The sequence below is a fragment of the Thunnus maccoyii genome, chromosome 7, assembly GCF_910596095.1.
Source record: "Thunnus maccoyii chromosome 7, fThuMac1.1, whole genome shotgun sequence".
Lineage (NCBI taxonomy): Eukaryota > Metazoa > Chordata > Actinopteri > Scombriformes > Scombridae > Thunnus > Thunnus maccoyii.
The window spans coordinates 32,990,119-33,002,216 of record NC_056539.1 but is presented as its reverse complement, the minus strand read 5'-3'; the positions used below and the strand labels follow the sequence as shown (position 1 = coordinate 33,002,216).

The following is a 12,098-nucleotide window of genomic DNA, read 5'->3' as shown; positions in this document are numbered from 1 at the left end:
CCTAGATCCTGGAAAACACGTTAGATCAGATTATTTAATTTTGCTCAAATAGTTAATTAATGTGAAGTTAATTTATAAAGTTAATCAACCTGCATGATGTTCTTTAGTTTTATGTTGACATTCCAAATTGTAGTTGATTTAATCCCCCCCCCCCAAAAAAACCCCAACAACAACAAAAAACAAGGTATGAAATGAACCATTAATAGTTGTATTTATGAATCCTAACCATAGCCATCGCTAGTTGTAGAGACTAACTAACATGTGCAGTTCTCTCATGACATGGCTTGCCATTGTACCCTTTTCTCTCGTGTTTTAAGTGCTTCTTTCATGGTGACTGACTTGTGACTTAATTGACTTTTCTTGCTTGACGTTTAGCATTGACTTGACTTGGCTTACTTGAGTCTAAGTTACAGTGAGAGTGATTTAAGACTTGCTTGAGCCTTTAAGGTTAAGACTTGAGACTTGCTTGTGACTTGCACATGTGTAACTTACTCCCACTTCTGATTTGTGAACATGAACTACTTTCTCCCAAAGCCACAAACCAGAGACGTAAGACTCAAATTTGTGATGCCATCCTGAATAAAGTCTGGAGCTGCTTCATATACAATGAATGTGAAACTAATTTTGTAGCAATTTTTTAATACCCAAATAAGCTTTATTCTATAGTACTTTCATATCTGAAACATAAAATGTACCTGTATGCTAGGCTTGGGCAATGTCTACAGAATTACTTTGTAAAGCAAGCAGTAAAAGGTAATTTTATGATATATTCTGGTTATTAAACATCTAGAAATCTCATACATCTCAAATGGGGATCTGTATTGAATGGATTGCACAATATTGTAAAATGTCAGTAGAAAAATGTAGATATTTATTCAGTGTCAAAGTTGATATAAAGATACTTTTACATAGACCTTCTGGTTTTTGTACATTCAGAACTCCACATATTAATGTGAAATGTCTGTAGATATATTGGGGAGTTGCTTGCAATTACTGTCACACATACTGTTTATACAAAGTAAACCCTATACAATAATGGGAAATCCTGTAAATATATTGGAGAGTTGATTTTAATTACTGTCAAAAATGTTTATATAATGTATACACCATACATTTATGGGAAAAGCCTGAAAATATATTGGAGAGCTGCTTGTAATTACTGTTAAATAATGTTTATATAAAGTTAACCTCATACATTAATAGGGAAATGTATGTAGATATATTTGATAGTTGCTTTTAAATACTATCAAATAATGTTAGTAAAGTAATGATTATTATGTTATTAAATTATGTTTTTGTAAACTATTATCACATGATCTTATTTTTTTGTACAGTATAAAACCAATATTTACCAGGGATCTACTGTAAATAGATTGGATAATCACATAAAATAAAATCTTAAAGCTCTCAAGATACCATTAATGGGTGTTAAAGGAGGGTAATTTGAATGTAATTTTACATAATTTCTCTTTGTTTTACATCCGAAATCTGTACTTTGAGGGGGAGTTCTTGTGGATGGATTGGGTAATCCTATGAATTTACCAAAGATAACTGTATGAAAACAATTTAAATTAGGTAATCTTTCATTAACTTCACTATAATGATAATATATATGTACTGATTGGGGAAAAACATTTCTGGAATCAGCAGCTCCTCACACTTTGTAACTCTATTGGTCAATAATACAAATTTACAACAGTTCATCAAAAAAAGAAAAAATGTGTGGATTAACTGTGACCTGATTGCTGTGGTTCCATTGGAATAAACTGATTTAGATACTTTTTTTTTAATTAAACAGACAATCCACTAATCACATTTCACTCCACGCACTGATTGACCAGGTGAGGTTTGAACTTCTCTCTCGATCCTGCGGCCTCGAACCTCATGTCCCACTACTTTTTCTTCATCAGGATTTTAATGCAAATAACTACAGAGCTTTTAGGCAAATTCAGCTCTCATTTGAATGAAGTTAAAATTTGTCAACTTTTAACCCCCTGCCTTTTTTTGGCGTCGCTAATCAGTTTTGTGAGACCTGCTATCCCAAAGTTGTTTGATGGGTGTTTCACTCGTGGATGGATCATGTTTGTTTTAATTGGGCTGAGCTTCACTTTCCATTTCAAAACAATTTGAAGAAGTCATTTCTTTAACTTCCACAAATCTTTTCCTCATTTTTTCCTAATGAGTATAAAATCAGAATGATGAATATGTACAGATTTTTTAGGTAATGTTGTACCTTCACTTTCTACTAGATTTAGGATTTTCTAGACTTCCAGCTTGGCCAGTAACTCCTCTATTTCTCCACACATTCGGCTCCTGTTTTTTTCTTTAATCTTCTCCAGAACTTTGATGCTGTTCTCTCGATAGTAGGATTGTTGTGGTATCTCTGCAGCCTTCATGTGATATTCTATCGACCTGTTGTAATCTCGTCTATCAAAGTTTAAATGTTTTGCGTAGTAGTGGTAAATCATCTGTTTTCCTGCAGGTTCCAGATCCATTTGTAGCAGTTCCTGGTAAATCTTCTCAGCTTCATACTGGCTGTGATTTGACTTTGCGTATATATTGGCAAGGGATATTTTCTTCAGAAGTGACGGATGATTGTAAAGAGAAATCACTTCTTTATGGAGACTGATTCCTCTGTCTATCGTGCTTTGCTTTAGGTGACTGTCGTTGTGAAAAATGACCTTCCATCTGTAGCAGAGTGCAGCACACTTCTTCAGGTAACGTTCATCTGGATGTTTTTCCAGAGCCTCCTCTGCCAGAGCAACAGCTTCATCAACAGATACATATTTTCTGTAAACCCTTAATAATGCTTTCATACCACTGTAGCTGCTGACAGGATTTTTCAAAACCTTTCTGGCTAACTTGCATGCTTCATCTTTAATTCTTTCTCCTTTCCTACCACGCTGATCAAGGTAGTGAGCAGCAAGGTACAAGTTCTCTGGATCCTGTTCCTTGGCCATTCTCAATTTCTCCAGGATGTCTTCCTCCACTGGTGTGTCGTCGAACTTGTAAGCCTTCACTAATGCTAAGACACGGCTGGTGTTCCACTGCACCATGTCTGGCTGCATCCTGATGGCTCTCTGGAAGTAATCTGCAGCCAGGTATTGGTCTTTGTCGAATTTCATCAGGGTCCAGGCCTTTTCAGCGTAGATCTCTGGATGGAGCTCGTCCTGGGATGGAGATGGATATTCTTTCAGCAGGGCGTCGACCTTTGACAGGTAAGTCTGACTCTCTGCTTGTTCTCCCAGGTGGTGGTGCAGCCAAGCCAGGTTCCCGTAGTTCACCACCAACCAGGGACCTTCATCTGAGACAGTGTTTCTTGACCGGTGGAAGGCCTCTGCAGCCTTGCTGAAGAAACGTCGGGCGTCTTCAGTGAAGCCCAGCTGGTTGTGAATGTACCCCTGCAGGTTGTAAATGTGACCCAGCCAGCTGTTTCCCTCCTCGGTGCCAATGTCCTCCAGCTTGCCCCTGAGATATAAAAGTTTGGACCTGCTGGAGTCGATGTCCCAGGTGAAGTGGCACTCCAGGGCCTTCAGTTTGGCCTCCAGTGTTGACTGACTCTGAGCAGCACTGATGGAGAATAAAAACAACAAATATTAAAACAGATGTTAATATAATATGCTCTGAAGCTTTGACATTTTTGTGTAACCAGTGTTCATCTCATGTTGTCGGGAAGGCAAAACTGTTCAATTGATCTACAGTAATCTAGATCAATGCACCATCCAGGAGGTAGAGTGCGTTTTTGACCCACTGTAAGTAGTTTTCTGTTTGTCATTCTTTGGATTCTTTATCTGCCATTTATACAGAATATCATTGTACTAAGTATGGCGCCATGTAAATACAATAATTATCATGCCACATGTCCAACTGTCCTCCCTCCATGATTGTTTAGCTGCTACCAAAGAGTGGATGACCAGAAATTTTCTCCAACAAAACTGAAGTTCTCTCAATTGTGCCTGACATCTTTGTCACTGCTGCAACTCAGTTTATTGGCCCACTTCACCTGAACATTAAATCCACTGCCAATTATCTCAGTATCATCTTCGACCAGTATATAATATTTGACCATCATGTTAATAAGTTTGTCCGGTCCTGATTTCCTCAGTTAAGAAATATTGCAAAAATAAGACCTATATTGCCCCCTACTGTTCTTGAACAATTAATCCACACATTCATTTTCTCCCGGTTAGACTACTTTACACCTGCCTCACTCAGTCTTCACTAAAACGTTTACAGTTAATCCAAAGTACAGTAGCTATACTTCTGACCAGAACTAGCTGTAGGTCCCACATTACCCCTGTTCTTGCGTCCCTCCATTGGCTTCCGGTAAAATTCAGAATAAACTACAAGATCCTGCTGATTACATATAAAGCACTCCATGACCTCGCCCCTAGCTACATTTCTGAGCTCTTTGTTCCCCATTCCACTTCATGACCTCTTTGATCCTCAAATCTTGGCCTTCTATCTATCCCCGGCACAAACTGCAAATCAAAAGATGACCGCACATAACTCTGTGGAATCATCTTCCACAATCTGTTAGATCGGCTGAGTCCTTGGACTGTTTTAAACAACACCTCAAAACCCATTTATATCGGCAAGCCTTTTTATAGACCTCCCTTCTTGTTCCCATGTCCTGTTTTATTTCATTTTTAACTGATTTCTCTCTATGTCTAAAGTTCTATTCTAAAAAGTTCTATATAAATTTTAAAAAAAGAAAAAGCTTACATGGTAGATTCCTCTTTCCTGGTCTTTTCTCTTGTGCATTAATATATTATCTTTACATAGTAGATGTTTGATTTATATTGCTATTTACCATTCTTAGGATGACAGAAGGGTACAATGTATTTGTTTAGTTAATGAGGTATGGTATTTTAATTAATTGAGCGTTACTAATTAAGTGCCAAATCATCAGTGATCAGAGGCCATGTCCAGCTAAAGACCACCAGGTGTCACTGTTGGTTTCCTCAGTGAGATTACCCTGAGGTCATTGTAAATATTAAATGTTTACTTGATACTTATTCTACTTTGGTTATACTAATGTCATCTCAATAACCATAGCTGCAGTATTTGTAAAGATTTGGATAAGTTACCGGTCAGGTTTCTCCTTTATTTGTTTCTGTTGAAACACACTCACACATCAAAAAAGAAAACAAAAAAACTAATCAGAGTCTCCAGTCTTGTGTCCTGACTGACACTCAGTGGCGAGCATCAAACATCCATCAGTTTGCAACTTAACTTTGAGATCCCTCATCTATACATGTACAGGGAGGGAAGAAATGGAGCAAGGACCATTGAGTGGACAGGAAGGTAGTAAGAAAGGAGTGAATGAGGGGAGGAATGGATGACAGAATAAGTTTTAGAGTAGAGACAGCAATAAAAGCATGAAGGAAACTACAGAGGGAAAGAAAATAAAGAATGAGTAAAGGTAGGAAAGTTAAGGTAGAAAAGGAAGAAAAAGAATTGAAAAGAAGGAAGCAACAAGCAAAGGAACAATAAATAGATGATGATGGAAGCAAGTGATGAGCAAATAAGAATCTGAAGGAAAAAGAAAGGAAGGCAGGGAGGACAGAAGGAAACGACAAAAGCATATGAAATTAAGAAATGGAGAAGTGAACTGAAAGACAGGAAGGATGACATAGAGAAATAAAAACAGGAGACAGAATGAGGGAAGGAAAGGAGGAAAGATGGATGAAAGCAGAACTGGGTTTAAATGGCTGATTCTGATACTTTTTACACTTTTTGTTTTTTACATTTTTACATTGTTTGGCAAAAAGGGGAAAAAAACGGGATGAAATTGACAGAAAGTAACTGATAAGTTATAATATAATAAGCAAAAGAATAATATTATTAAATAGACAGAAAAGAACATTTTACAGACTTGTAAAAATGTCTTTGGGTGTGGTGAAGTGGCACTAAGTGACTCAAGACCTCAGTATTTTTTTACAATCCGGACCATGATCCTTGTTGAGATAATTTGGAAAAAGCAAGAAATATAAGAAATAAATTAAAGCTGCAAGCAGCGATGATCGGGCCCTCGCACCCCAGCGCATGTCGAAGTGACGCTCAGTCGAAGGGCTTTTGTCAGTGACTTGTTGTGTAAAGTTTGAGGCAGATCCAACCATGTACACTCAAGTTATATCAATTTCCTCTGTCATGGCGAAACATCAAAACTCAACGCCACGCCACGGCCAAACCATCATGATCATACACTACTCTAGATGACACACACTGATTTTGAAGTCCTTACGATGAAATCTGTAGGAGGAGTGTGTTAAAATACAAGGTATGCGAAATGGCCAAAAAAAGGCGAAAATTGACCAGTTTTTCAAGATGGCCGACTTCCTGTTCAACTTACAATAAGGCGTCAACAGACTTTTTTGTGCATCTTGACATTATACATGTGCCCTGTGAATTTCATCTCTCTACGTTAATCTGGAAGGCGGGGCTGCATTTTTGAAATTTTAAAGGGGGCGCTGTTGAGCCATTTTGCCACGCCCATTCAAAGCGACCACATAAGATTTTAGCTGACATCACTCTAGACATGTGTGTCAAGTTTCATGACTGTAGAGCAATCCCTTCTCCCTGAAAAACAGTATCATATTTCATGGCGAAGGATGTGTCGCCATGGTAACAGCATTCAGTTTTGGGTCATGAGCTGCCAAATGTAGCATCACCAAGGTCTTGTTTATTAGCTGACTTAATTTCAGGTGCATCAGCCAAATTTCCTAGGAGTAATTAGACAAAGTACGACGCATGATACTTCCTGTTGCCAGTAGGTGGCGCTATGACTTTCGCTAAATATGAGACTGAACATGTGTTCAGATTGGGACTCTTAACAAGCATATGAAATTTGGAAAAGATCAGACCACGTGGAGTCAAGTTATACGGCATTGAAATTTCATGGCGTCACATCGAAATTCGCCGCGTCGCCATGGCAACACCTTTCAACGAAGGGTCACCAACTTCATAATATAAGATCTCCAAGGTCTTGAGGCTATTCTCAGTAAATTTCAGCTGGATTCGATCACCGTGCTGCCCACAGGGCGTCAGAGCGTAAAACATGTAACTTCCTGTTGCCAGGAGGTGGCGCTATGACTCATATCCTGTATTGTCACATGGACCCGTTCAGGGCGGGACTCTTATGAAGCACAAAAGGTTTGGCTCTCTTAGGATCATGTATGCCGGAGTTATAGCCGTTTCATTTTTCATGGCGAAGGATCGAAATTCGCCGCCCAGCCACGCCCCCTAGGAAAGACTAATGAGAATTGTTTTAGCAACTTTTAATCTCCTATGCCTGTAGATGATACGGACCGAATTTGAAAGTCCTGGGGTCAAATCTCTAGGAGGAGTTCGTTAAAGTATGCGGGCTGGAAATGACAAAATCGGTGCAAAATTTCAACTTTGATACAAAATGGCCGACTTCCTGTTGGAGTTAGGCTATGTGTCCTTGAGACTTTTTGGTGCGTCTGGTCATGATACATATGCATACCGAATTTCGTTCTCCTACGACAATCTGCATCGAGGGGCTCAATTCTAGGTGGCGCTGTCGAGCCATTTTGTCCCGCTTTATTTCGAGACCCATAAAATATCGAAATTTTCGCCAGTCCTGACATCTGTGCAAATTTTCATGAGTTTTCGTGCATGTTTAGGCCCTCAAAAATGCGTTTGTTTCGGAGGAATAATAATAATTAAAGCTGCAAGCAGCGATGATCGGGCCCTCGCACCCCAGCGCATGTCGAAGTGACGCTCAGTCGAAGGGCTTTTGTCAGTGACTTGTTGTGTAAAGTTTGAGGCAGATCCAACCGTGTACACTCAAGTTATATCAATTTCCTCTGTCATGGCGAAACATCAAAACTCAACGCCACGCCACGGCCAAACCATCATGATCATACACTAGATGACACACACTGATTTTTAAGTCCTTACGATGGATTCTGTAGGAGTTCTTTAAAATACAAGGTATGCGAAATGGCCAAGAAAAGGCCAAAATGTACCATTTTTTTCAAGATGGCCGACTTCCTGTTCGACTTACAATAAGGCTTCAAGAGGCTTTTTTGTGCGTGTTGACATTATACATGTGCCCTGTGAATTTCATCTTTCTACGTTAATCTGGAAGGCGGGGCTGCAATTTTGAAATTTTAAAGGAGGCGCTGTTGAGCCATTTTGCCACGCCCATTCAAAGCGACCACATAGGATTTTAGCTGACATCACTCTAGACATGTGTGTCAAGTTTCATGACTGTAGAGCAATCCCTTCTCCCTGAAAAACAGTATCATATTTCATGGCGAAGGATGTGTCGCCATGGTAACAGCATTCAGTTTTGGGTCATGAGCTGCCAAATGTAGCATCACCAAGGTCTTGTTTATTAGCTGACTTAATTTCAGGTGCATCAGCCAAATTTCCTAGGAGTAATTAGACAAAGTACGACGCATGATACTTCCTGTTGCCAGTAGGTGGCGCTATGACTTTCGCTAAATACGAGACTGAACATGTGTTCAGATTGGGACTCTTAACAAGCATATGAAATTTGGAAAAGATCAGACCACGTGGAGTCAAGTTATAAGGCATTGAAATTTCATGGCGTCACATCGAAATTCGCCGCGTCGCCATGGCAACACCTTTCGACGAAGGGTCACCAACTTCATAATATAAGATCTCCAAGGTCTTGAGGCTATTCTCAGTAAATTTCAGCTGGATTCCATCACCGTGCTGCCCACAGGGCGTCAGAGCGTAAAACATGTAACTTCCTGTTGCCAGGAGGTGGCGCTATGACTCATATCCTGTATTGTCACATGGACCCGTTCAGGGCGGGACTCTTATGAAGCACAAAAGGTTTGGCTCTCTTAGGATCATGTATGCCGGAGTTATAGCCGTTTCATTTTTTAAAGGGGGCGCTGTTGAGCCATTTTGCCACGCCCATTCAAAGTGACCACATAGGATTTTAGCTGACATCACTCTAGACATGTGTGTCAAGTTTCATGACTGTAGAGCAATCCCTTCTCCCTGAAAAACAGTATCATATTTCATGGCGAAGGATGTGTCGCCATGGTAACAGCATTCAGTTTTGGGTCATGAGCTGCCAAATGTAGCATCACCAAGGTCTTGTTTATTAGCTGACTTAATTTCAGGTGCATCAGCCAAATTTCCTAGGAGTAATTAGACAAAGTACGACGCATGATACTTCCTGTTGCCAGTAGGTGGCGCTATGACTTTCGCTAAATATGAGACTGAACATGTGTTCAGATCGGGACTCTTAACAAGCATATGAAATTTGGAAAAGATCAGACCACGTGGAGTCAAGTTATAAGGCATTGAAATTTCATGGCGTCACATCGAAATTCGCCGCGTCGCCATGGCAACACCTTTCAACGAAGGGTCACCAACTTCATAATATAAGATCTCCAAGGTCTTGAGGCTATTCTCAGTAAATTTCAGCTGGATTCCATCACCGTGCTGCCCACAGGGCGTCAGAGCGTAAAACATGTAACTTCCTGTTGCCAGGAGGTGGCGCTATGACTCATATCCTGTATTGTCACATGGACCCGTTCAGGGCGGGACTCTTATGAAGCACAAAAGGTTTGGCTCTCTTAGGATCATGTATGCCGGAGTTATAGCCGTTTCATTTTTTAAAGGGGGCGCTGTTGAGCCATTTTGCCACGCCCATTCAAAGTGACCACATAGGATTTTAGCTGACATCACTCTAGACATGTGTGTCAAGTTTCATGACTGTAGAGCAATCCCTTCTCCCTGAAAAACAGTATCGTATTTCATGGCGAAGGATGTGTCGCCATGGTAACAGCATTCAGTTTTGGGTCATGAGCTGCCAAATGTAGCATCACCAAGGTCTTGTTTATTAGCTGACTTAATTTCAGGTGCATCAGCCAAATTTCCTAGGAGTAATTAGACAAAGTACGACGCATGATACTTCCTGTTGCCAGTAGGTGGCGCTATGACTTTCGCTAAATATGAGACTGAACATGTGTTCAGATCGGGACTCTTAACAAGCATATGAAATTTGGAAAAGATCAGACCACGTGGAGTCAAGTTATAAGGCATTGAAATTTCATGGCGTCACATCGAAATTCGCCGCGTCGCCATGGCAACACCTTTCAACGAAGGGTCACCAACTTCATAATATAAGATCTCCAAGGTCTTGAGGCTATTCTCAGTAAATTTCATCTGGATTCCATCACCGTGCTGCCCACAGGGCGTCAGAGCGTAAAACATGTAACTTCCTGTTGCCAGGAGGTGGCGCTATGACTCATATCCTGTATTGTCACATGGACCCGTTCAGGGCGGGACTCTTATGAAGCACAAAAGGTTTGGCTCTCTTAGGATCATGTATGCCGGAGTTATAGCCGTTTCATTTTTCATGGCGAAGGATCGAAATTCGCCGCCCAGCCACGCCCCCTAGGAAAGACTAATGAGAATTGTTTTAATAACTTTTAATCTCCTATGCCTGTAGATGATACGGACCGAATTTGAAAGTCCTGGGGTCAAATCTCTAGGAGGAGTTCGTTAAAGTATGCGGGCTGGAAATGACAAAATCGGTGCAAAATTTCAACTTTGATACAAAATGGCCGACTTCCTGTTGGAGTTAGGCTATGTGTCCTTGAGACTTTTTGGTGCGTCTGGTCATGATACATATGCATACCGAATTTCGTTCTCCTACGACAATCTGTATCGAGGGGCTCAATTTTCTTGACTTTCTAGGTGGCGCTGTCGAGCCATTTTGTCCCGCTTTATTTCGAGACCCATAAAATATCGCAATTTTCGCCAGTCTTGACATCTGTGCAAATTTTCATGAGTTTTCGTGCATGTTTAGGCCCTCAAAAATGCGTTTGTTTCGGAGGAATAATAATAATAATAATAATAATAATAATAATAATAACTCCTTCAGTTTCAATAGGGCTTCGCACCGGTCGGTGCTCGGGCCCTAATAACTCCTTCAGTTTCAATAGGGCTTCGCACCGGTCGGTGCTCGGGCCCTAAATATAATAAAAGGGAGCAAACTGAAGGCAAAAGAAAGAACAGTAGAGATGGAACAAGAAAAATAAAGTAAGGGAGAACTCAGCAGCTCTGACTGACAATACAAACGTTGTCATTAACTTGCAAGATCCATAATGTCAATATTATGGGCTGTAATGCTCTTGAATGCGACATTTTTATACATTTTGAAATGCAGAAGCAGCTACTCACCTCATTATCCTGTTGTTCCCTCAGTATTTCTCTGAATATTAGTCTGAAGCAGCTTTTGGGTTCGCTGACATAAAGTCAGTAGCTGTTGTCCAACTTCTGCTTTGCTGTGAATGCTGTGATTTTGAGCATAATCATACTGATGCAGAAATGTCTTTTAGAAGAGGGGCGATGCGAACAGACGTCTGCAAACCTGCAGAAACTCCGCTTCTTTAGCATAGAGAAAGACGAGAGGAAACATGGAGACTTATGAGGGAAACTGTGAGGAAACGGAAAAAGCTCGACCCCGTAGTGAATTTTAGAGCCCGTAAATTCGCGCGAATAAAGTTCGCTCCTCGTTCATTCAAAGGCATCTTAACTTTCGTTTCCCAGCAATAAAAACTTACTGCCTGACTGCCCGACTAAAATAAAATCAAGACTCATCAGATTTCCACTAAAAGGACGAGTTCTTCAGGTGTCTTAAAACAACAGTCAGGAGCCCAAATGAACAGTGAAACCTGTTTTTTCTTACTGTAATCATTCCTCCTGTTCATACTGACCATTAGAAGATCCCTTCATAATGCACTTACAATGGAAGTGATGGGGGACAAAATCCACAGTCCTCCTTCTGTGCAAAACTGTATTTAAAAGTTTATCTGAAGCTAATATGAAGCTTCAGCGTCCAAATGAGTCAAATCAAGTAGATATCTTTCAACGTTACAGTCTTTTTAGTTCCCTCTTTTTGTTACTATACTTCCACCTGCAGCTCAACAGGGAAACACTGTCTGAGGAAACACAAAGAGGGAATCTGATGCTAAAAAGACTGTAAATGTGGCAGATATCCACTTGATATGACTAACTCAGACTGGGAGAAATGATTACAGCAAGAAAAACATGTTTCAATGTTCATTTGGGCTTCTGAT

General features: G+C 40.3%; 1 protein-coding gene across 1 annotated transcript; it reads right to left on the bottom strand.

The window, feature by feature from the left end:
* Positions 1-1,582: 1,582 nt before the first annotated feature.
* LOC121900762 (interferon-induced protein with tetratricopeptide repeats 1B-like) lies at positions 1,583-11,661 on the bottom strand. Its single transcript, XM_042417295.1, has 2 exons — positions 11,200-11,661; positions 1,583-3,570 (listed from the first exon to the last, which is right to left on the bottom strand). Exons 1-2 carry the CDS (start codon positions 11,202-11,204, stop codon positions 2,262-2,264), a joined length of 1,314 nt encoding a protein of 437 aa, XP_042273229.1. The 5' UTR covers positions 11,205-11,661; the 3' UTR covers positions 1,583-2,261.
* Positions 11,662-12,098: the final 437 nt, after the last annotated feature.